The 25009-nt window shown below is 41.0% G+C and overlaps 1 protein-coding gene across 3 annotated transcripts in view; it reads right to left on the reverse strand.

Annotated features, from left to right (window-relative positions):
- The window catches only part of Ints8 (integrator complex subunit 8), a 47400-nt gene that overhangs the window by 1602 nt on the left and 20789 nt on the right, over positions 1–25009 (reverse strand). Inside the window, exons 13-26 of one of the 3 annotated variants that reach the window (NM_001427841.1) lie at positions 23889–24022; positions 21177–21287; positions 19318–19519; positions 17730–17851; positions 15132–15316; positions 13904–13937; positions 12579–12635; positions 12422–12483; positions 9894–10012; positions 6821–6924; positions 5151–5201; positions 3415–3488; positions 3273–3337; positions 2757–2800 (exon numbers count right to left, since the gene is read on the reverse strand). In NM_001427841.1, the coding sequence (NP_001414770.1) occupies positions 2757–2800; positions 3273–3337; positions 3415–3488; positions 5151–5201; positions 6821–6924; positions 9894–10012; positions 12422–12483; positions 12579–12635; positions 13904–13937; positions 15132–15316; positions 17730–17851; positions 19318–19519; positions 21177–21287; positions 23889–24022 (1364 nt within the window). Of the gene's footprint in view, positions 1–2756; positions 2801–3272; positions 3338–3414; positions 3489–5150; positions 5202–6820; positions 6925–9893; positions 10013–12421; positions 12484–12578; positions 12636–13903; positions 13938–15131; positions 15317–15426; positions 17852–19317; positions 19520–21176; positions 21288–23888; positions 24023–25009 lie in introns of those variants that run through there. The other 2 variants (XM_063287282.1, XR_010066348.1) reach the window with 2 other exon arrangements.

Genomic DNA, 25009 nt, shown 5'->3' on the forward strand with positions numbered 1-25009 from the left:
AGGAAAAGTCTAAAATAACAGACTTATCCAAACCTAAGTTCCAACAGTCAGCCAGTTTGGTTACCACACTTGGCTCCATCAGACAACCTAGGAAACTGAATTACAAAGCCTGGTCTGTTACTGCTGAGCAGACTGTACTTGCTGTACTGATGGTTGAGTAGGGAAGGAAGGGGCTGACTGATGGTGGGGGGAGGTCACAAACCCAATTTTGAGAAACACAGAAGCAAGAAAAGTCAGAAAAGGCTATGGGCATAGATAATGAGTTACAGTAATAAGACAGAAAACACACTTGACAATAAGATCAGTGTAAAGGTAGTAAGTAGATTTGTGGCTGAGAGGCCTCTCTGAATGTGAGGGGTAAAGGATAACCTTTATTTGTACATAGAAGAACCAGGAGGCAAAGGAGACAGTAAGAATATATAGTTAGAGCCTTTAAAGGAGAAGGGGTTTTAAAAATAATAAAATGGTGGGCCAATATGGTAGTGCACATCTTTAATACTAGCACTCAGGAGGCAGAGACAGATGGTCTCTGCCTTTGAGGCCAGCCTGGTCTATAGGAGTTCTAGGATGAACATGCCTAGAATGACCCTGCCTCGAAAAATAAAAGTATCTAATGGTCAAGTTTGCCCAAGAGACTCCCAAAATAGCTACTGCCGTTGGTTGCCTCCCAGAGATGCAAGAGACCTATTCTTTTTTTTTTAAGATTTTATTTATTTATTGTATATAAGTACACTGTAGCTGTCTTCAGACACACCCGAAGAGGGCATCAGATCTCATTACAGATGGTTGTGAGCCACCATGTGGTTGCTTGGAATTGAACTCAGGACCTCTGGAAGAGCAGTCAGTGCTCTTAACCACTGATGCAAGAGACCTATTGAAGACACCATATACTGTAGACACAGCGCCAAGGGTCTGTGAGCTGGAGCTAACCTGAAAGCCTCCTCCCTGAGGACTTTCATAGTACCAGAAAACACCAGGCAAGCTTCCAAAAGAAGGAAACCAGCAAAAGTCCTACTCAGCTATGACAACTATGACTCACAGCAACAACCAGCATGTTGCGATAACCCCAAGATTCAGACAGTGGGATGCACATCTTGGTGATAACCAACAGCTCTCTAACAAGAGGGAAACCATGCCTAGTACAGGAAACCTCATCAACTACCCAGGGCTAGTACAATCATAGCTCTTGAAAAAGAAACTACATCCACCACTTTATTTTTTTTTTTTTTTCTGTTTTTGTTTTTTTTTTTCCCGGAACTGGGGACCGAACCCAGGGCCTTGCGCTTGCTAGGCAAGTGCTCTACCACTGAGCTAAATCCCCAACCCTCAACCACCACTTTATTAAACCAGCATAATTCCTAACTACATTTTAAATATTTGTCCTTATACCCTCAGGTAACTATCATTTTATCCTCATCAATAAAAAACTCTTTGTACCAGAGGCCACTACATAAAACCACAATTGATCAAAGTATAGAGCTGAGAAGCCCAGGTCCAACAGATCTGGCTACAAAATAACTCCTGCACCTAAGTACCAGGGATCACTAAGGAAGAGGGGACTGAAAAGACTTGAAGAACCAGAGGATAAGAGGGTTTGCTTGTGAGATTGGGTCTTAGGAATCTTCGTGCCAGAAGCCCATAAACCCTCACCAACGGGAGCTGAACAAAGACAACAGACATACTAAAAATAGACAGGGGGAAGCCTACAAGGCCCCAAGTCCTACACAACTACAGGCAACTAAAGAATGTAGAGTGAGAAAATAGTCCTCACCAGAGAAGAGCACACCCCAACTGGTTATGAGTTATTTCCTATGTCCACATATATACACTTGCGTAACAATTACTGGAGGGAAAAAGACCATGACTTTGAAAGAGGAGGAAAGGGTATATGAGTGCCACCACGGTACATGCATGCCCGCATTTAAACACTACAAACACAATGTACACATACTACTTAAAGAAAAAGGAAAAAATGGGAGAAGGTATGGCATTTAACTAAGCCGGCTAACTTCATATTCTTTATTTCTCTCACATGTTTTAGGGTATTAAATAATCACACCCCTTTATCTGAGTATGTCTTAAAAGGTACTAACAGCATGCACTTTTATTAATGTGTAAAAGTTTTCTGACCTTAGAACATGCCCACACATACACAGAAATGTTAAATAAAAAAGGAGAGAGACATGAGTCAAATTCAAATAAATTACTTATTCAGTAAATGTTGGGCAATAATTAAATGCCAGGAACCATTCTAGTTATCATCTATGAATAAGTCAAGTCCTCACAGAACAATAAATAAATATACATGTTGGTAAGTGTTACAGAGAAAAACATTGAAAGAAGAGTAAGAGTTACAGAGGATGGCAGGGCTTGTTATTTTATGACAGGGAAGGCTAACCACTAAGATGACAGAAACCTGAAGGAAGCTGAATGTTCCTGAATAGAAAATGTCACCAGCCTTAGAGAAAGCGTGTCCTTGACATGTTTAAACAACAGTAGGATACTTGTATTGAGGTCAGCAAAGGGGAAAAGGAAATGAGTAAACCGCTGTAAGGATCGCAGAAATGAAAAATCATTTGAAGATTTAGAACAGAGATATAAGATATTCTAATTATGTCCATGTCGGCATGACACAAATAATGATAACTAAATTCTGGCAATAAATGGACAAACAAGATCTTTGCACAATGACAAAAATATAAATTGTTTGCTATTCTGGAAACAGCAGCATTGAAGAACGGCGTACGGCAACTTACTGCGATTTGCCTTTTATCAGTTTCTCCTCTTTTATGATGAAGATCTAAATGTGTCAGTTAAGAATCGTAAACAACTGTCCTACTTGATACTATCTCCACTGTCTGAGGCTGGCTGGAGTAGTTTATTTAGCAGATGAAAGTGCTTGTTGTCAAGTCGAGGACCCAAGCTCAATCCACAAGACCCATGTGGCAGAAGAAGAAAATTAACTCCCAGGTTACTCTCAGTGTGTATGATTCACACACATTTTGGAATATGTACAAAAACACAATCATATATGTAACATTTGTTTAATCCTGAACTGTTTCTAGCTTAGAAAACATGTTCAATGAAATACTTCTTCTTTTTTTTTTTTTTTTTTTTTTCCTTTTTTCCTTTTTTTCGGAGCTGAGGACCGAACCCAGGGCCTTGCGCTTTCTAGGCAAGCACTCTACCACTGAGCTAAATCCCCAACCCCGAAATACTTCTTTAAGCAGACACGAACTGCTAAGGTATCACATGCAATAGTGGAAGGATACAAGTCAAGTACTCCAAGATTGTGACATCCCAAATGTAGTCATAGTAGGAGTCCATAGCATCATGGCTGCAAAACAGAATCGCATTACCTCTCATGCAAAAAACCTTCAGCCTTATGCAAAACAAACAAAAGAGAATTCGTACCTGTTCTGTTCCTGCAATGACTTGAAGGCTGTTTTGTAGTCAATTTCTCTGAGGAACTGACATAAAATTGCCACCTATGTAAACAAATGATTAGAAAGGTAACATCACCCTTCCTGGTATGAGAGGGTAATCTTTACTTTTCATATTTATTTATCTTATTCTATGTCTGTTGGTGTTTTATACATGTATATCTATCTGGGCATGTGTCCTTATGGCGTGGAGAGAGAGGCCAGAGAGGCCGGAACTGGAGTTACAGATGGCTGTGAGCTGACATGTGGCTGCTGGGGGCTGAACCCAGATCCTCTGGAAAAGAAGCCAGTGTTCTTAACCACAAAGTCAAACTCCCCAGCCCCACAAATATATTCTTTAGAAGACTTGAAATAAGGTTGGATAAAGTCAGTTCATATTTATGGATCCCATTTGATTTTCATTTCAAAAACCTTTATCTCTGGCCACAAACTGTTTATCAGTAACCTAAATTACAGATCTTTCTTCGTTGATGAGAAGCAGAAGATGGAAAACATCAGGCAAATGTCCAAGCATCCAAGCTCACAGGTACGTGGGTCTGTGCTTTTAAAGGCTGCAGGTATATATCCTTTTTTAAAAACACTAAGTCACCAGTCTCTAAACACATAAGCAAACATCCAGTTCTATTAGGCAGGTTCTGAATGCTTACGCTGACAGGAACTGGGAATACGGGTCAGTGTTATAACACTTGCTAGCATTTGTAAAGATTAGGGTTAATCTCTAGTATTGAAAAAAACAAAGATTCAAAATAAAAAGTTAAAAGGAAAAACAAAACAAAACAAAACACCACTCCAGCACTTGGGAAGTAGAGGCAGGCAGATTTCTGTGAATTCGAGGCCAGCCTGGTGTACTAAGTTCCAGGACTACCAGGGCTACACAGAGAAACCCTGTCTGGAAAAAATAAAAACAAAAAACAACAAACAAACAAACAAACAAAAAAACCCAACCAGCAACAGTAACAACAAAACACATATGACTTAGTGTCTTTATAAAATTGTAGAACCATCACCACTAATTCTAAAGCACTTCCATGAAAGAAATCCAATGTCCCGTAGGAGAACTCTTCCTTCTCTCTTCCACTGAGCCTCTCACAGGCATCAGACCATACGCTCTATCGCTACAGACTTGCCTGTTCTGAGCATTTCTTACAAATGAATCAAATCATACTGTCTTTCTTTCACTTAGCAATTCTCAGTTAATATGTTCTATAGCACACATAGAGAGTTCATTCCATAAGATGGCTGCAGGATTTCGAGGTATAGATACAGCATTTTACTAAACCATTTTTTAATGGACACTGAGAGTCTCTTCCCTCTATTTTTGGCTTCAGTGAACATGGCTGTTATGAACATTCAAGTACACCCTTTTCTAATTCTGAATATTTAAGTCAAGTGGAACTGCCAAACCATTTGCCGAAGCTGTACCACTTCCTGTTCCTGCAGCATGAGTTCTCAGGCTTCCCCAGTGACTCGCATACACATTATCACAAACAAGAAAGTATGAACTGTTTCCTTTCCACTGAAGGTCAATGGCCAGTGTGTACTAATTCCAACCTGCATCTAGTTCAGTTCTACAAAATATTAGGGAATTTAAACATGCTAAGCTACTAACAGCCATTCTGATATAAAATAAAAGCTATTTCCTAGTATGAATTTGCATATTAAGCCTAACACAAAATATAAGCCAATATTACAGTATCACAAACTAACCTGTGTATGACAATTCAGCAAGGAACAGCATTTTATCATCCGTTTTATCACCTACAAAAAAGACAATGATTATTTTAAAATACCAGCTCTCACTGACTGACTAAGAAGGATGAGGAGGATGTGGGAGGACAGCAACTATGTGGGAAGTCAAGGCTCCCCGTGCCATTTTGCTAATTTTGAAAGTGCTATAAAGAAATAAACTACTAAAAAAAAAAAATCTTTAAATCTTACTTTAAAAACTTGTTATGTACTGAAAGTTTTCATTTGTTATATTATACTAGTGGTCTAAATCAGGTTTAACTGTAATGCATTTAGAAGAGCCAAGAATAATCCAGTATGAGGTAGAGAGGGGGAAAAAACGTATGCCAATGGTATGTAGACAGCAAGAATAAGTCCTTCTACCTTCTACAGACCCAAAGGCCAGCACACAGAAGGACTAATGTCTTGGAGGGCTGAGATAAAGCTCAGCCCTTGAGTAGCACGCACAATACCCTGAGTGAGACCACAACATCCCAAGATCATAATGGTACTCAATGTTAACTAAAAAAAAAATCTAGTAAGAGTAGATCCTAGGAGCCGAGCATGGTGATGCACACCATCAATCCCAGCACTCAGGAGGCAGAGACAAGCAGACCTCAAGGCCAGCCTGGTCTACAGAGTGAATTTCAGAACAAGCAGGGCTATGTAGAGATACCTGTCTCAAAAACACAGAGTGGACTTAAGGGGTTTTTTCGTCTGCTTTTTAAAGATTTATGTATCACTTCCCAGGCTGGCCTTAGACTTAATGTAGTAGCTCTCCTGGCTGAGCCCTCCAAGTGCTGGGAACCTAAGTACCTAGCACAACAGCCAATTCCTGACTTAAGGCACACTTATCACAGAAGAGGGTAACTATGGAAGGCAATGTCCATTTACTCCAGTATCCTAAGTACCTAGCACAACAGCCGATTCCTGACTTAAGGCACACTTATCACAGAAGAGGGTAACTATGGAAGGCAATGTCCATTTACTCCAGTATCCTAAGTACCTAGCACAACAGCCGATTCCTGACTTAAGGCATCTTATCACAGAAGAGGGTAACTATGGAAGGCAATGTCCATTTACTCCAGTATCCCTTCTTAGGTGTATCAAACACACATAAAAAAGGCAGCTAGGCAACAGAAACGATATTATTTGAGAGCTAAGTAGATATTCTAACAGGATTAGCTAAGTGAGGAAAAGAACTAACCATGGTGCTCAGGACTGGGGCTTAGTGTCTGGCATTTTGGAGGACTTTGTGGAAGGGCATGACAAAGACACAGACATCAGTTCTGAACAAGCTGAATCTGAGGCGTTCTGGGGGTGTGAGGTGGCAATATCGAAGCAGGAACAGACATTGTAATATCGGCACTGAAAGGGGACACCAGCTGGGCATGCCAGGCATGGTGGCAGATACCTGTGACCCTAGTCCTAGAGAAGGTGAAGCAGGTGGATCACTAGGAGTTCAAGGCTAACAAGGGCAACATATCAAGGCTGCCTCCAAAAGGCCAAAAGTAAACAGAGAAATCTGGCCAAAAGCCACCAACCTGAGAGTCATCATCACAGATATAGGTATAACTAAGTTCTACCCTATGGGGGCCCCTAAAGGAAAACATGAAGGGAGGAGACAGAGAAAGAACCCCCAAACAGCTTACCTGGTCTGTGTATACATCAGGGGGCACAGCCTTATTGAAGAAGTCAGAGCACACAGCCCCTGCCTGGAGGTAATAGTGAAGAGCTGCTGAATGCTGGTTGGTGGCTGAGGGAGAAAACGGGGAAAGAGTTACCTGCCATTAAAATACAAGAACTCAAAAGGACACAAAGTGTAAGTTAAAGAGAAGACCTGCATGGCACAGCAGGTGAGGTGCTGCTACCAAAGTGACCCTCAGAATCCAACACACACACTCACACACACACACACACACTCACACACACACACACACTCACACACACTCACACACACACTCTCACTCACACACACATACACATTCACACACACACTCTCACTCACATACACATTCACACACTCACACACACACACATACACACACACTCTCACGCATACACACACACTCTCTCATACACACATACACACACATTCACACACACTCACACATACACACACTCACATACACTCACACACACACACACACACACTCACACACAACTTATAAAAAGAGCAAAATTGTGCATATGTATTTGAGTAGTGATAAAACTATGGAACTGCCTTCACTCAGGATAACACTGTGAAAACTGCCTTCATTTTAAAAAAAGAAAAAAAAAATCAAAGTGATACAGTAAATTCTTAACCTCCTAAAACTGATTAGCCAAAATCTAGCTTGGATTTTTTTCATTAAATTTATAGTATAAGATTTAATATATGGAGGGTTTGTTTGTCTGTTTTTTGAGACAGGGTTTCTTCTCTGTGCAGCTCTGGCTGTCCTGGAACTCACTCTAGAGCTCAGACTAGTCTTGAACTCAGAGATCCACCTGCCTCTGCCCACCATGTGCTAAGATTAAAGGCGTGCGCCATCACTGCCTGTCTTATTAGATGGAAATTTTTATTTTCCAGACTAGACATACATACTTCTATTCTAATCTTTAAAGATACCTGAGAACTTATATAGCTATATGCTTTCACACATTTGCATTCGGCACTAAGTGTTAAAAACATCAATTATCTGGGCAATGGTGTCACATACCTTTAATTTCAGCACTTGGAGGCACCTCTTTGAATTCAAGGCTATCATGGCTTACAGAGTTCCAGAACAGCCAGGGCTACACAGAGAAACCCATCTCAAACCCCCTCCCCACAAAAGACAAAGACAAAGACTAGAACAAACAAAAAACCCAATTAGCTGGCTGTGGTGGTGCACACCTGTAACCTATAATTCAAGCACTAGAAAAGTAGACGCATCATGACAGGTATTCTAAGCCGCCCTCAGCTAAGTCACGAATCAACAGCCAATGGGCTACAAGAAACCCTATCTCAACCCTTACATTCCCTCAAAAATATTATTAGATACATCAAAGTTTGTTTTATTATCTCCTGAACCTTTAAAGTTTGAAATTTTTATTTTAAAAACATTGATCCTCAAAGTGATAGCAGTCAGAAATTTTATCTGTATAGTATTACAAATTTTGAAAACTTCATATTGACTTGGAAAATCCTATGACACATATTTGTCTATAAGGGCAGTAGAAATTAATTTCCAAGAATACAGATTTTAGGAATATATATTACACCTGTGTTCTCCTGAGTTTGAGACATGGCCTTGGCTGCCTGGTTATTGGTATTACTATGTGTCTTGAACTTTTAATAACCCCCACTATGTGAGCCTCCCATGTGCCGAGATTATAAGGATAAAAAAACCCATAATGAGAATTTTTACATTTATTTATATTATTTATCTTCTGTGTACATGTACAGGCACACATATAAAGGGCAAAGGACAAGACTCCAGAGTTGATTCTCTGTGCCCACTGTGTGGGGCCTGGAGATTGCACTTGGTCGTCAGGCTTGGGAGCAGGTGCCTTTACCCACCGAGCATCCCACCAGGCCCAGGTTAGAATTTTTAAAGGGCAGTTTTACAAACAAGCTTCACTCAGTGGTTAAGAGTATGCACTGATCTTCCAGAAGACCTAACTTCAATTCCCAACATCCAAATCAGGTGGCTCACGCAACTCCTTTTAACTTGAGCTCCACAGGATCCAAGAAAACTAACATCCCTGCACCCCAGAAGCACTCCCACACATGTGATATAGTCACATACACAAAGTAGTAAAATGTGTGTGTGTGTGTGTGTGTGTTTACTAAATCAAGCCCAGGAATAATGAAATTTAAAAAACCCCAAATACCCACTATTTAAAGGGCAGGGGCACTAGAAGGATAGTTCAGCCGTTAAGCCTGCTTTGTTGCTCTTCCGGAAGATCCCATGTGAGACCTTGCTCACTGTTCCTAACTCAGATAATCTTTTTTTTTTTAAAGATTTATCTATTTTATATGTGAGTACACTGTAGTTGTCTTCAGATGCACCAGCAGACGGCATCAGATCCCATTACAATGGTTGTGAGTCACCATGTGGTTGCTGGGAATTGAACTCAGGACCTATGGAAGAGCAGTCAGTGCTCTTAACCACTGAGCCATCTCTCCAGACCAACTCAGGGAATCTAATGCCCTATTATGACCTCCTAGGCACCACATGTGCATGCACATAAACACACAACAAATAAAAGGTAAAATAAACAACTTTAAAGATTTTAATTTTTTTCTGAATTAATTAACTTTATTTTTTGTTTTCCTTTGAGGGGAGGTTGCAAGGGCAGAGGCCAAATACGTAGGGATAGGGAGATGAATGGGATTCTGTGCATGACGTGAAGTTCATAAAGAATCAATTAGGGGCTGGGGATTTAGCTCAGTGGGGCTGGGGATTTAGCTCAGTGGTAGAGCGCTTACCTAGGAAGCGCAAGGCCCTGGGTTCGGTCCCCAGCTCCGAAAAAAAAGAACCAAAAAAAAAAAAAAAAAAGAATCAATTTTAAGTTTTAGAAAAAGGTATAAAGTTAAAAGCAGATAATTCAAAAATAGAATAAATTAAATTATGCAACTGACTCTTAATTTATCGTGAAAGCTGGTCAAATCTCAAAAGTTTAATAAACTGTGTATCAGACAGGCTTTCCCTTCTAGACGTGCTACAGAAATCACACCTAGAGCATGTGTGTCCCACTTACCAAAGTAAATGTCTGCTTGAATAATCAGCCACGCGTGGCTGTTTGGGTTGACACTGAGTGCGTATCGAACGACCTCTCTCACAGTGATTGCCACAGCTTCAAAATCCACAGACTGCAGGCTGAAGGAAAAGAGTATACCACCATCTGTTTTTAAAGTGTTTCAAATTTCACAATGCATTTATTAAAAATAAAAGATACAACTGAAGTCTCAATAGCCATCTTTACCTCTGACAGTACTTAAAGCAACAACAACATTGTTTTCCAGAAAGCACAAAAGTACTAACAACACTCCTATGTGACCTGCTAAGGACCCAGGACCCAGGACTTCACACGAACACCCTGGCTTTTACCGCCAGGTTCCAGGTGAGGGGTGGCAAATACAGCTCCTCAGTGCTGCAGACAGCACCACAGCAGCTGGGACACACCATGTGCTGTGGCCTGGGGTAAATGTGGAAGCCTGCAGTTACTAAACCAGAAAAGCCAAGCCAGCACCCAAGAAAACAGCTGATGGCTACCCTTCCCTAGACACCAAAAGCCCAGTGAAAGAGAACTCAGTCTTCCTTTGAGAAGCAATTGCTCATATCACTGTCACTTACAAGGGAATGTGACAACGTAGGACTAAGGGCCTAAAGGGTTAGATTTTGTCATGACCCACAACTGTACCCAGTACAATGAGGAAGGAACTACGGCTACTAACAACAAACAACCAGGTCTATACACAGCGAGAGCAGTTAAACAGATGTTATGTTACTGAGTGTACAAAATGTTAATAGAGCTAAGACTCCTATCTACAGAGCAACCAGCATTAAAATAGTAACCATTAATCCAGTGTCATAGACACTGTTCATAGGGATCTGTAGGGACTCTTGATCAGAAGTAGTTTTCTGGTCAAACAGGCAACCACCATTTATTTCTCAACTGATTCAAAGTATTGCCATCGTAAAAGACAGCAGTTAAGCCTGCACTACCATTCACTCTCCATGTCAAGGATAGATATTTTTATACCTATTTTAGAAATGAAGAACTTAGCAAGAAAGCAAGTGACTCAAGGCCATGTGTGGACAGTGCACACAGAGGCATGTTTCAGGGCTCCAAAATAAGCCATATTTGCTTTTTATGGACATAAACTGTAAATCTACTGTGGCAGTCTGAACTTGCCCTACAGAGTCACCAAAACTACCTGTTAGTTAAAGACAAAACTAGCAGACTGGAATGTCGCTCAGCTGCAGGCTGCCTGTGTGGCACTGGCTCCGAGTTCGATTCTCAGCACCAGTCAGAAGGAGGCAGGACACAAAATTGTTTCCACCTGATTCTCAGAGTCCTACAGCATATACCACGTCAAGAACAAACCCAGTTTAAATGGCAGAATGTGTAGTCAGTGTGCACGGTATTCCTCTGCAAACAAGCAAGCAGACAGCAAGTCCCTGGAGCTGTCCCAGAGGCCTGACTGTGACACAGGTGCTTTTCTCCCTCACTCCTGATTTTGTACTTTTTGGTTTCTTTTGTTTGTTTGTTTTTGTGTGTGTGTGTGTGTGTGTGTGTGTGTGTGTGTGTGTGTGTTTTTAAGGGGGGGTGTGTTTGTTTGCTTGTTTGTTTTGGCCTCAAGTCAATGATCCTCCTGCATTAGCCTGCTGAATTCTGGGATTATAGGCATGCACTACTGTCAGAACATGGTCCAAGAATGGAGATTTCTGAGTGCTTGTGAGAATTCTCCAAGAAACCAAGATAAGATTATGATCTCGGTGCTTCTCTTCCAGAGTATTCATTATAATAGACCGTTGATACTTATTTATATGCCTATCTATATAGATATAACTTGCTGGGCAAAGGAAGCTTGCCCTTGGGACCAGATACTTTATTCACGTGATCTTCTTAACCTCCAAAGTATAAACTGTCCGATGCTCTTAATAAAGCTGGCTATTGTATGAGACTTCAGTCCACCTCATTGACCAGCTCTTTTCTCCCAGGTCTCACAGCCTCTAGGTTGGTAAGCACATCCCCAGACCTGCTGTTTCCAATCTCTAACTATGAGCTGAAAATACATTATTAATATTTCCAGTACTGCCTTTTCACCTATGTACTAAAACCTTCTCTTCTTCAAAGATATCCCTAAGATTTTGAGGTACACACTAGACTTAGGAGGGATGGCAGAAACTGGAATGGGCCATAAAACTGGCATGATACTTCACCCCTGTAACCCTAGCTCTTGGGAGACTGAGACAGAAGGACTGAGAGTTCAAGACCAGCCTACACTACAAAAAGAGACCCATTTTAAGGAAGGAAGGTGAATGGATGGGTTGGTCCTATGATAATAAAAAGGCTTTGGGTCCTGATAAAAAATCATAGTACTACAAGAGATCTATAGGGATTCTAAGCAGATCGCTCTTGTAATTACTAGGAAGATAACAACTGTAGCTGAGAAATACCAGGATGTCTGTCGAATCCTACACACTGTGGCCTTCGGTTATCTCAGAGTACCGATACGAACAGGGTGAGTTCTAAATCCATCTCTTCTTACTACTACTTACTTAGGAATGGAAGACGGCCAGATGGAAATGTGCTCAGCTGTGATGTCATTCACAATGTCCTCCTATTGGAAAGAAAAACGTGCTTTTCATTTTTAAGCAGTATGATTTAAAGAGATTTCTTTCCAACAATTTTAAAATGAAGGTATAAGATACTGACCCGAACATTGTGAAGCTTCACAAAGAGTGATAAAATAATAGTCAAAACCAGTGGTTCCTATGAAAACACGTAAAAAGAACACGTAAAAGTGTGTGTACCTGCCTGTGTGTCCTGTCAATCTCTGTCACACCAAGTATTTTCTATTTTCTTTTTCTAGACAGGGTTTCTCTGTGTAGCCCTGGCTGTCCTGGAACTCATTCTCTAGACCAGGCTGGCCTACAACTCAGAGATCCACTTGTTTCTGCCTCCCAAAGGCTCGGGCCACCGCTGTCCAGTGCCGAGCAAGTATTTTCTTTTTCTTTTTCTTTCTTTTTTTTTTGAAAGATTTGTTATATAGAAGTACACTGTAGCTGTCTTCAGACACACCAGAAGAGGGCATCAGATCCCATTACAGATGCTTGTGAGCCACCATGTAGTGCTGGGAATTGAACTCAGGACCTCTGGAAGAGCAGTCAGTGCTCTTAACCACTGAGCCATCTCTCCAGCCTGCCAAGTATTTTCTTACAACAGACTATCTTTTGGGAATATGGCATCTACAATGGAGTACACTAATTTTATTTTCAGTTTCACGATAAAGTTATAGTACATACTACATGCTTCAATCATTGCATTCATATCCCTAGTTTATAATCACTATCATATCGGGGGTTTTCTCTATTCTTTTCTTGCCCGTGTTGCTCACCCATACTTTTGATACAAGAAATTGGGAGAGCAATGCGAGGAAAATGGACCACATCTCCCCACCTCTGACCCCAGGCCCTGTGACTGTTCAACCACTGAGGGTCCCCAGCATCTTCCTTTATGCCACTCTGATATCTTTCCAGCCAGGACTTCTAGCTATGACCTATGTATTCTTTTAAAGTCATATTTAAAAAACAAAACCTAGGTATTGACCATTAAGTAACATGATATTGGTATCATTTTTAAAAGAAGTCAGAGCCTCACATATTTAGGGAACCTTGTATGTTGGGGGGTAGGGTGTGACAAGGCTGCGACTTTATTTTTGTATTTTGTATATTTTTTTGAGACAATGTTTCCTTACAAACCCCAGGCTGAACTCAAATTTGAAATCCTATCTCAGGTCTCCAAGGATTTGTACTACAAGTGTGTAGAACTGTGTGCCACCATACTTAGCCAAAGACATTCTTAGTTTAAAAAACCCTCACTGTATTCATTAAACCAGCAAGTATAAAATTCATCTTTTGATTCAGATTATCCCATGATCAATAAAGATCATTATAAATACATTTTGTTGGTGATTGAACCAGCATTTGAAATCTCTAGTCATTCCCAAAATTCAGTAATCACATAAAAAAAAAACTTACCCGTAATTTTTTGATAAAAGAAAGTAGTTCACTCCTACAAAACAATTGTATATATGCTTAATATCAAACATTAAAATACGATAAAGAATACAAACGGTATGATGCTTTACATCTCGTTCTTAATTCCAGTTATGAAAAGTATGTCTAGCTGGGTGGTGGTGGTGGTCCTGGCCATTACTCCTAGCACTCACATTGAGTTCAAGGCCAGCCTGGTCTATAGCAAATTCCAGCATAGCAAGGGCTACACAGAGATTGTTTTAGAAAACAAACAAAAAACAAAAAGGGAAAAGTATGTCATAGCCATTGGTATTATAAGCCAGCACCATTTCTTCTCTATTTCCATCACACGAGTTCTTCAGTACTATCTGACTGTAGACTGCCTTTGACTTCAGTGATTAAGTCTCTGGGTTGGTAAGTTGGCTCAGTGAGTCAAGACACTTGCCGATAAATCTAAGGACCCACATTGGATCCTTAGAACATACTTGAGAAAACAGGAGAGCACCAACTTCTCTAGCTGTCCTCTAGCCTCACATATATAGAACAAGCCTCCTTCCCAACAAATCATTAATTAAAAATTACATTGATGGTAGACAGTCTTCTAAAACAAAACGTTATTTCCAGGAATGGCCAGGCAGAGGGGAGCATAAGAAGAGGACCCAAGAATTCTTCTGATTATATTTATTCATTGCACATACATACATGTATGTTTCATGGTTCAACGGCGGAGATCAGGTGACAACTTGCAAGAATTGCTTCTTTTCTTCTAGTATGTGAGTGGGACTGACCTTGAGATGTAAGACTTGGAGACAAATGACCTTATCCCCTGAGCCATTTCAGCAACACAATTTTTTTTTCCGCCTGTTTGGTTTTTGAGAAAGGATCTCACTCTATAGCCATGGCTGTCCTGGAACTATCTGTGTAGACCAGGTTGGCTTGAACTCAAAGGATCTTCCTACCTCTCTGCCTTTCAAGTGATGGGATTAAAAGTGTGTGCGATTATGCCCACCATCAGAATTCTTAAGACTATACATTTTGAGGTTTTTGTTTTGTGGCATGCAGAAATGAACCCACAGTCTTGTGAACATTAGGCAATACTCTCCCTCCCACTGAGCTACACGGAAGCCTAGGATTATCTATCTCCACAAATCTATAGGATAAAGATGATCTGGGAAAAGCACAGATAGTGTAAACTAATGCCAATGCGACAAAAGCCTGCAGAGAAACATACCGATACATTATGCCCAGCGTGGACTCCCTCTGCTTTATGAGACTGACTCTGCCATCATTTCCTCGTTTGTGCTGGTTAGACACGCTGCAGATCTGAACAACAACTTCCCAAAGGTCTTTAGCAGTCCGTCTACTCTCTTTAGGACCTGGAAGCTCTTTGCAGGTGGCTGCTAAGAGCTGTCCAAGCTGAAATGTGAAAAGCAAACTATAGGTGAGAGTCTAATTCACACGGTGGTCTTATAATAAAGGCACATTGGAGGGAAGACAGGCGCCTCCCCAAACACTCCAGCACTTACATTCAGTATACAACACAGTGTTTGAGAACTCTCCTTCCACCATATCTTCCAGGGATCTACTTCAGGCTGTGAGGCCTGGAGGAAAGCACTTTTACATGTGAACCACCTCACAGGCCTCGGGCAAGACAAAATTAAGATTACAGAAGGTGGAGGACCTAACGTTGACTTAAGGCCCTAAGACGCAGGACCAATTTTGGAATAAAGAATAGAACTGAAAGCAGAGAAAAGATGGGTCACAAAGAGGGGAGAATATAAGTGTAAATCAAATTCAGGGCCAATGGGAGAGCCCAGTGCATTCAGTGGGATTCCTAAAACCCAGGTTTAGGAAAAATAGAAACCAACAGCTGGATGTGATGCATCTGTAATTTCTGCATTCGTACTGCAAAATGGGAGGCAGATAGAAGAGTCCCCGGGAAGCTCCTCAACCAGCTAGCTGGGGAATTCAGCATGGCAGAAATAAGAGGCTCTTCAAGCCCACCAGGAAACCCCGGTGCCCACAGAACTGAAACTGGATTAAAAAGAAGTTTTTAAATGGAGTCTCTACTATTTTAGGTCACTTCTTTCGGAGAAAAGGCAGAATTGTGACAAACAAAAACTGCTGTTTTCCTGTATTTTTTTTTGTTATAAAATTTTTCTAAGAGAAATATCTAAATAGTTCACCAACTACCTGATACTCCATAACTGTACTCCAGCACTTGCTTCTGATTTTGAGTTAGAGAGCAGCACAGAAGTAACTGACATACCATAAGTCACGTGCTTAAGTCAAGGCCATTGGTTTATTAAACAGGTAAATTTAATTAAAGGTAAGCTCCTGGAGTGGTGATTATGTCTAAAATTCCAGCACTTAGGAGAGGCTAAGATAGGAGGAGCTCAAGTCTGAGGCTAGCCTGAACTATACATCAAGTTTGAGGCCAGCCCAGGTTACACATTAGAAGTTGTCTCAAGAGTAAAATCTTACCCCCAACCCCCAAATGTTAAGCATTTCAAATGACCTGAACTCTGTAAACTATCTTGAGCACCTGTGCTAGGTAACATATAGAACACAAGGTAGAAGATTAACTGCTTTCAAGGACTTATGTATCACAAGGAAGACTGACTATCACAAACACTACGATGAAATCAGGATGAGCACAAAGCTAGCAACACAAGAAAGTGATTCTGCGTTTAGAAAACACGAAAACACATAAGCCAGCTGGAAGGGCCATTCGGTGTGCAAGGAGAGTAGACAGCATGTACAGAGGACAGAAGCATAAAAGCATCACGGAGGGAGCGCTGTGAGGGCAGCAGAGAAATTTAGCAGGACGCGCACCTGCCAAAGCACTCACACCTTAAAAGGCCTGGTGGGCCAGACTGAAACTCTCCAGTGTGGGGCTGGAGAGATGGTTCAGCCTTCGGAGCACTGGCTGCTCTGCCAGAGGTTCCACGGTGAAGTCACAGTACCCACACAGTGGCTCACAACCTTCTGCAACTCACGTGGAGGGGATCCGATGCCCTCTTCTGACCTTTGAGGACCAGACATGTAAGAAGGGAACAGACATGCAAGCAAGCAAAACATCCATACACAAATAAAATTTAAAAAACAAACAAACAAACAAACAAAACCACCTGAGTTGTTATCCTACAAGATCAGTATCACTGGCACTAACTGCTCCCGCTCCTCCTCCCTAACTGCATACTCAAAGTGTCAGTGACCCTCGTGCCTGTGAATCCTGTGCTGACATTCACTATACTACAGCATCTCCCTTTCTGACTGAAGGAGAGATTAGAGAAGTTTGTATTATTTGAAAAGAGACTTTTATTTAGTCATCTGCTAAAAAATGTCCCTTTGGTTACATAATTATGTACTGTATTGAAAAATAACACGGGCTTTACCCTTAGCCCAACAGCTCAGTCACACTCTCAGGAATGCTTCTCTTTCTTAATAGACAATAGACAATTTCTATTTAAAAAAGAAGGGGAAGGGGAGGCTGCAGAAACTGTATGCACATCAACTTCAGCACTTGTTGGAAATCTGAAGTAGAAAAATTGTTGAGTTTCAGGGCACCCCAACTTATATACCAAAAGGTGCTGGGATTACCTTGTTCACATGCGCACTAGGAAAGAGCTTTTGAAGCTAAGCTACATTCCCAGAACAAAACCATGTACTTCACTACCAACTGACAAGTGTTTACCTTAACTGATACTGTACTATAGAAATCAGACGAATTTCAGAGTGGCAGGAACTAATGAAATGGGTATATTAATAGAGTACTAATATAAATTACCAATACTCTGACAATCATTTTAGATTAAACATTAATTACCTTTACATACGGATTATTCTGAAATAAAAATGCAGGAACTTGCAGAGTAAGATACTCATTCTCTCTCCAGTTTAACATGAAAGCGACACACTCTGCAGCCACCACCTGGCGAAGGGGAATATCTGAAAAGCAAGGAGACAACAGTTGGAGAAGCCAAGCCGGGGAAAAGGTCTTCAATGTTCAGGGACCTCACCTATGAATAAGTCAATGAAAGAGTAAATAATGTACTGGAGATAATTTAAAGTCCAACAGTAGTAGGGAAAGCTGATTTCAGCCACTGTTTCCTTTCACTGTATGGAGGCACGCTGTCAATGTTTGTAGCTCAAAGCAGTACCCAGACTGTAAAATGCTTTAGAAGTAAGAACGTGATGTGTGCTTAGTCACAGTGCCAAGAGGCCACTGGATCTCCTGGAACTGGAGTTAGAGATGGTTGTTCTAAGTCACCATGTCAGAGCCGGGAACTGGGCCCAGCCAGATCCTCTCGAAGAGTGGCCAGTGCTCAACTGCTGAGCCATCTCTCCAGCCCCCCTCAACCTTTTGTTCTCTCACTCAATTTGAGACAGGTTCCCTCACTGAATTTGCAACGGCATCCCTACACGTGTGCACGCGCAAGACAAAATTTGCTTTTATTTCTTTTTTTAAAAGAAAACCTTTTTCCTCTCACTTCCTGACCCACAGAGACAACAGCCTACCAACTCCAACTCCAACTGGAGTGACACTGATAGCCTTGACCTCTCAGAGATCCACGTGCTTCTGCCTTCTGAGTGCTGGAACTAAAACCATGTACCAACAATCGAAGCTTCATAACAGGAGATCGTAAAATTGTGATATAAGACCTAGATGTGATGATTCCTATCTGGAATCCCAGCATGAAAGACTGAGAGGAAGAAAGAGGTCCAACTGTAGGACAGGCAGAGCAGCCCATGCCTGTAGGCCCAAATACTCCAGGGGCTAAGGCAGAAAGATCCCTTGAAGTCAGCATGGGCAACACAGCAAGACTATATACTGTATCTTACAAAATAAATAAAATCACAACATAAGTTTCTACAATGTGTTGAATGGTCAAACAAAAACTCTTTTCACTTAACTTCACACCCCTGCCTCAGAAACTTCTGAATGAAATCCTAACAGGAAATAAGATGCCTACACATGTAACCAGTGAACGGAGTTCATACTACTTTAGGAGGACCTTAAACGCAATCAAAGGTCTCCTTCTAAGAGAAAAAGCAGCCACATAAAAACAAGGGCAGAGACTAGAGAGATGCAGTTCCAGCCATGTAATCCCCAGATTGCCAGGAGCGACTAGAGACTAGGAGGAAGCAGATAAATTGTCCCCCATGTTTCAGGAGCATGGTTCTGAATCACACTGATTTCAAATTTTAAATCACCCAGTTTGCATAGCTATTTTGGAAACCCCAGGGAAGAAAGTCTCTCCTGTTACCAATGTTCTCAATTTACTTCTAAACCCAAATTGTTCCAGAATAGAAATTTTCCTATAGCGGTAAAGTCAAGTAAACAGACCCCTACCCAACACACACCCCACAACTAAGTATCGAATTTTGCATTTGTATGTGTTAACCAATCTTACCAGGAAGCCTCATTTCCAAATATCCTCGTACCCTACTGATGAGGTCAGAAGGAGGTCTCTCTCCTGAGTGCCCCACTCCAGCTTCATGGGTGAGAATATCCAAGAGGAGTATCTCATTCAACATAACCTGGCGGAGCTTCGGTGAGAACTCTGTTACCAACTCCAAACCGGCTGTAAACAGCTGTTTCGAATGGGGAAAATCCTGTGGGAGAGGAGGGCGGAGTCAGTGCTCTGGGACCAAAGTACTACGTATCTTCACAGGGAACACTGCATCTAGGGGAGTGAGGCTAAATTATCCTTTTCTTTACTGTTGATGTATTAAAATAAACACCTATAGGGGTTGGGGATTTAGCTCAGTGGTAGAGCGCTTGCCTAGGAAGCGCAAGGCCCTGGGTTCGGTCCCCAGCTCCGAAAAAAAGAACCAAAAAAAAAAAAAAACAAAAACAAAAAAACAAAAAACAAACCTATAACTGCATAAATTATTAAACAAGTTTGACAGAAATTATACAGTAACAAAGACTTTGTATTGCACAAGTATAAAATTATGTCAAGAACCATTCTCCATCCAAGATGCTCAGAATCTGACCCTGAAATAGGTTTCACTTTCCACTCTTTGCTTATCATTCTATTACATTGTATAACTGGCTACTGTATCAAACAAATCCACATCCTTTCCTACTCACATGCTGCAAACTACTACCCACCCGGCTATTACCCTTCCCATCTTCTTCTCATTCTAATAGTCTGACGTCCCTAATCACAATCAAGTTATCTTAACTGGAGTAGACGCTACACCCCAGTGTTCTGTTAGTCTTTTTAGTTATTTGTTTATTTCTTACAGGACCCCATGATGCAGCCATGGCTGTCCAGAACTTCCTATGTGCACCTGGATAGCTTCAAACTCAATAGACCTGTCCTCCTATGTGCTAGGATCAAAGGCATGGGCCATCCTTCACTCCAAATACTTTTTTCATAGGAACGTTTTTGGAGGGTATTTTCAATACAATTCTGTGTAGCCCTGGCTGCCCTTGAACTCACTCTGTAGACCAGGCTGGCCTCAAACTCAGAGATCCACCCGCCTCTGCTTTCTGAGTGCTGGAATTAAAGACAGGCACCATTTCCTCCAAGAGACTTACCATTTTTGTGTATGACTGTTTTGTAAACAGGCCTTAGACCGCACACAACTGGATTTGGAATGTTTGTAAGTCACCACTGGGCACTAGAAACCAAGCCTAGGTTCTCAATAAGAGCAGCCAGGGCTTTTAACCACTGAGCCATCCTTCCGACTTGCCACTGCTTCCTGTTCTCTATCTGTGTGGTATCCATATGAATCATATCATTCTTGGACCTGATAGTGCTCTGCTCTAGGATCTCATCCAGTACATTAAAATCAGGAATAAGGGAAGGAGAGATGGCTTAGCAGATAAGAGCATTTTATGGTTCTCAAAGAGGACCCCCAAGTTCAGGTCAAAACAATCACATCTGGTAGCTCCCTCCTGGAACTCTAAATGTAGGGTGCCTCTAGTGTCCATACACATGCGTACACACAGATACATAATCAAAACTAAAAATCCTTTTCACAATTAGCAAACAGGGCTTTCTGTTCTGATTAGAGAGGCATGATGTGTGTGTACATTTGTGGGTGTGGTGGACGTGCCATGCTATGTATGTGGAAAACTTAGGGCTGGTCTTCGCCTTCTTTTGTCTCTACAGGTTCCTGCTACCACGTCTGACTTTATATGAGTTATGGGATTTGAACTCAGGTTCTCACATCCACGCACCAAGCACTTTACCCACTAAGCAGTCTCCCCAGCCTCTGAAGAAGGTCTGAGCAAATGTTTCATTCCCATGTCACTCACCTTGACAGTACTGCAGTGCAAACCTTTGGCCATGAGAATGTAAACCAAATCTCTTGTTAAATTGTCCTTAATTCCTAGGATAACAGTACTATATACAGAAGGTACCTCCCACTAAAAAATAAATAAATAAATTCATAAGCACATGTGCAGAGAAAGGCAAATCTAGGTGAGAATTTCTTAAGGATTTGATTGCATTTTTCAAAATGTATTAAAAACCACACAGTTTTCAAACAGAAGGAAACTAGCAGTAAGATGTTAAAGCAAGTAAACATTACTAGTGAGATCACTAGAGAGAGGACTAGTTTCTAAAGGATGACGCACAGTCAGGACGAAGGACCAACAGCAGTGCAGCACATGCTAAGCATGCGCAAAGCCACCAGGACACTTCGACAGCACAACACGTCCAAGATGGCAAACACTCCCAAGACGAAGAACTTTAACTACCTCTCAGGTAATTCTCACAACAATGCTACAAGATAGGTACTACTGGCCCTCACTTTACAAATGACAAAACTGAGGCAGGCATATGAAGGGGACAAATTGAATTACACAGCCGTTAAGTATAGAAAATGGAAGTCAGTGCCAATTTGCCTCCTAATTATTATATTTTCCCCTTAAAATTAACATCAACAAACATACCATAAATACCAGGAGAATTCTTAATATTTAGAACAATTTCCACGTCACTGCATTTGTATATTTAAGCCTTATAAAATATAAATCAATTTCAGGCTTTTCCTGAACAACGTCTCCAGGGGAAAACAATACAGTCAGAAATATTGCAAAAAGGCTGGAAAGATGGTTCAGCTGTTAAAGGCAAGACTCAGCCTGGTGGTGGTAGCGGCACAGGCCTTTAATCCCAGCACTCAAGAAGCAGGGGCAGGCAGATCTCTGAGTTCGAGGCCAGCCTGGTCTATGTAGTAAGGTCCAGGATAGCAAGCGGCTACACAGAAGAAATCCTGTCTCAAAAACAAAACAAAACAAACAAACAAAAAAGACCCACTGCTGTATTATTTGAAGTTTCTCCTATGGTTACTGCCTCTTGTCCTATAAATGACAACTCACTAATAAGAGTGTTTTATATATATTTTAATTTTTACTATATTTTGAGACAGGGGCTCAGTATATAACTCAGGTTGGCCTCAAACTCTGGCTCCTCCTAACCCTGCTTCTTGAATGCTGGGATAAGAGGTGTGCATCTTTGTTTTTAGCTTAAATTGCTACTTTAAAAAGTCATCTTTATATTGGACAATGATGGCTTGTGACTTTAATCCTAGCACTTGGGAGGCAAAGGCAGGCTGATCTCTGTGTGTCTGAGGTCAGCCTGGTCTACAGAGTGCGTTCTAGGATAGCCAAGGTTTTACTTTTTAATGTTGTCTTGAAATCTAAAGATTACATTTTGAAATCAACTTACTGAGACTTCTTTATAAGACTTTTTTAAAAAAAGTTTCCTACACAAGGGGAGAGATGGTTAAAACAACTGACTGCTCTTCCAGAAGTCCTGAGTTCAATTCCCAGCACCCACATGGTGGCTCACAGCCATCTGTAACAGGATCTGATGCCCTCTTCTGGTGTGTCTGAAGACAGCTACAGTGTACTCATATACATAAAATAAATCTTAAAAACCAACAACTTTCTTAAATAAAAAGAACTGTGGGAGGGGGTGTCCCCAGACAGGATTTCACAGTGTAACCTGAATGTGCTCTGTAGACCAGGTTGTCCTTGAACTCAAGAAATTCCACTGCCTCTGCCTCCTGAGTGCTGAGAGTAAAGGCGCGCAGTGCTCTATCTGGCAGAGAGCAGAGTATGCTTCAACAAGATCCGAGTTCAGCTTGGGCTAGGAAGAACATGCGGTGAGCTGAGGAACTATTCCTGCACTGGGAAGAACGCCAAGAGCCCTCACATCTAGCTGAGGAACTATTGGTGGTTGAAAGCTACTAGAGTGAGAAGAATGTTTTCCTCATGCCTGTTTCTCCATCAGACTGTCCCACATCCATGTAAGTATGGGCAGTATTAACTGGTTCCAGAAGCTACAGGAAGAAAAAATAAAATTAAAGACTTGAAGTTGGGGGGTTGGGGATTTAGCTCAGCGGTAGAGCGCTTGCCTAGCAAGCTCAAGGCCTTGGGTTCCATCCCCAGGTCTTGGGGAAAAAAAAAAAAAAAAAAAAAAGACTTGAAGTTGGGAAAAAGGTTTGGTAGATCTCAGAAGAGCTAAGGAAGTGTGGGAATAAATGTGACCAAAATACACTGTACACAAGCAAGAAATTCTCAAAGGCAAGAATATGCAAAAACAAACTAATAGGGTTGAAGGTATAGCTCACTGGTCTATTACTTGATCAGAGTGAGTGAAGCCTCGGGCTCATTTCTCAGAACCAGAAACAAAAAAAAAAACAAAACAAAACAAAAAAAAAAAAAGAACAAAGCCTTGAGCCCTGTTAATAAAGACAGGACAAATAATACACATTTTACCTAAATTTACAGCCGTGTTCTGACTGTAAGTGGAACACAAACTCGCTGTTCACATTACTGGATATTTTTTGTGTGTTTTCCTTTTTTCCTTCCACAGTCAACAGTGTAAGTACAATTGTGGTCATGTGACAGTCCTAAACTATTAATGGAGTCCTCATTATTTAAAAAAAAAAAATGCAGAGACTACAGTTTCTCTTAGATTACAGTATAATACAAAGAAATATATTCTTAACAGTTTCTTACCTTATTTGACACAGTCCAAAACTGTCGCTCTGAGGTCATACCATGTAATTCTATTAAAATCTGTCTAATCCGCCAGGGATCCACTGATAATATAAGCTGATGCTCCAACTGGCCAATATTGACACTTGCTGAGGCTAAAGAAGAGAACTCTATTTCAGCTAATGATTAAACTCAAACTTAAATGTCAAATTTTAAGTATGATACAACTAAGAGAAATAGCATATGTGAAGTGCTTAAGTTAAAAGTAGAAAACGTTTTGAAAATAGAATTGTTTTATGTAACTCAAATTATATCCTAACTTCATTTCCACACAGAAAAACCTACACACAATGTGTGCGCTTAGTAAAGTGAACACACACACACACACTTTCTCTCTCTCTCTCTCTCTCTCTCTCTCACACACACACACACACACTACAGTAAAAATGTAACAGTCAAACTGGTCCACAAAAAGAATTTGAAGAAAGAATATGGAAAAAATGATATAAACAAGTCTCCCTTCTAAACATATGTTAATAAAAGTATGTACGCAATAAATCTTTATAAGCAATAATAAAGTATGTGGAGAATGTGTGTGTGTGTGTGTGTGTGTGTGTGTGTGTGTGTGTGTGTGTGTGTGTCCGTCTCCACATGTGGAAGGCAGACAGCCTGCAGGAGCTGGTTCTCTCCTGCTGGTATACCAGGGAGGTTCCATCACGAAGGGGTTGTCATGACATGACTGTGGACAAACGGTACAGTTGCCATCCTCCAGCCTCATCACACCTTGCTTAAGTCATGACCACTAAAAATCTAATTTTGGCTCCAGTTATCAGCATTCGACAACACACACATACTTAGCAGTTTTGTGGGTTAATATTGTTCTTTATACTGAACATTAGGACATTGAGGACCAAGCCAAGAGATTCACAACCTTGTGGTTTTAAGGCTAACATATCTTTTTTTTTCTTTTTCTTTTTCTTTTTAAAGATTTATTTATTCATTTATTGTATATAAGTACACTGTCGCTGTCTTCAGACACACCAGAAGAGGGCATCAGATCTCATTACAGATGGTTGTGAGCCACCATGTGGTTGCTGGGAATTGAACTCATGACCTCTCGAAGAGCAGTCGGGTGCTCTTAA

The sequence above is a fragment of the Rattus norvegicus genome, chromosome 5 (genome assembly GCF_036323735.1).
Source record: "Rattus norvegicus strain BN/NHsdMcwi chromosome 5, GRCr8, whole genome shotgun sequence".
NCBI classification, from domain to species: Eukaryota; Metazoa; Chordata; class Mammalia; order Rodentia; family Muridae; genus Rattus; species Rattus norvegicus.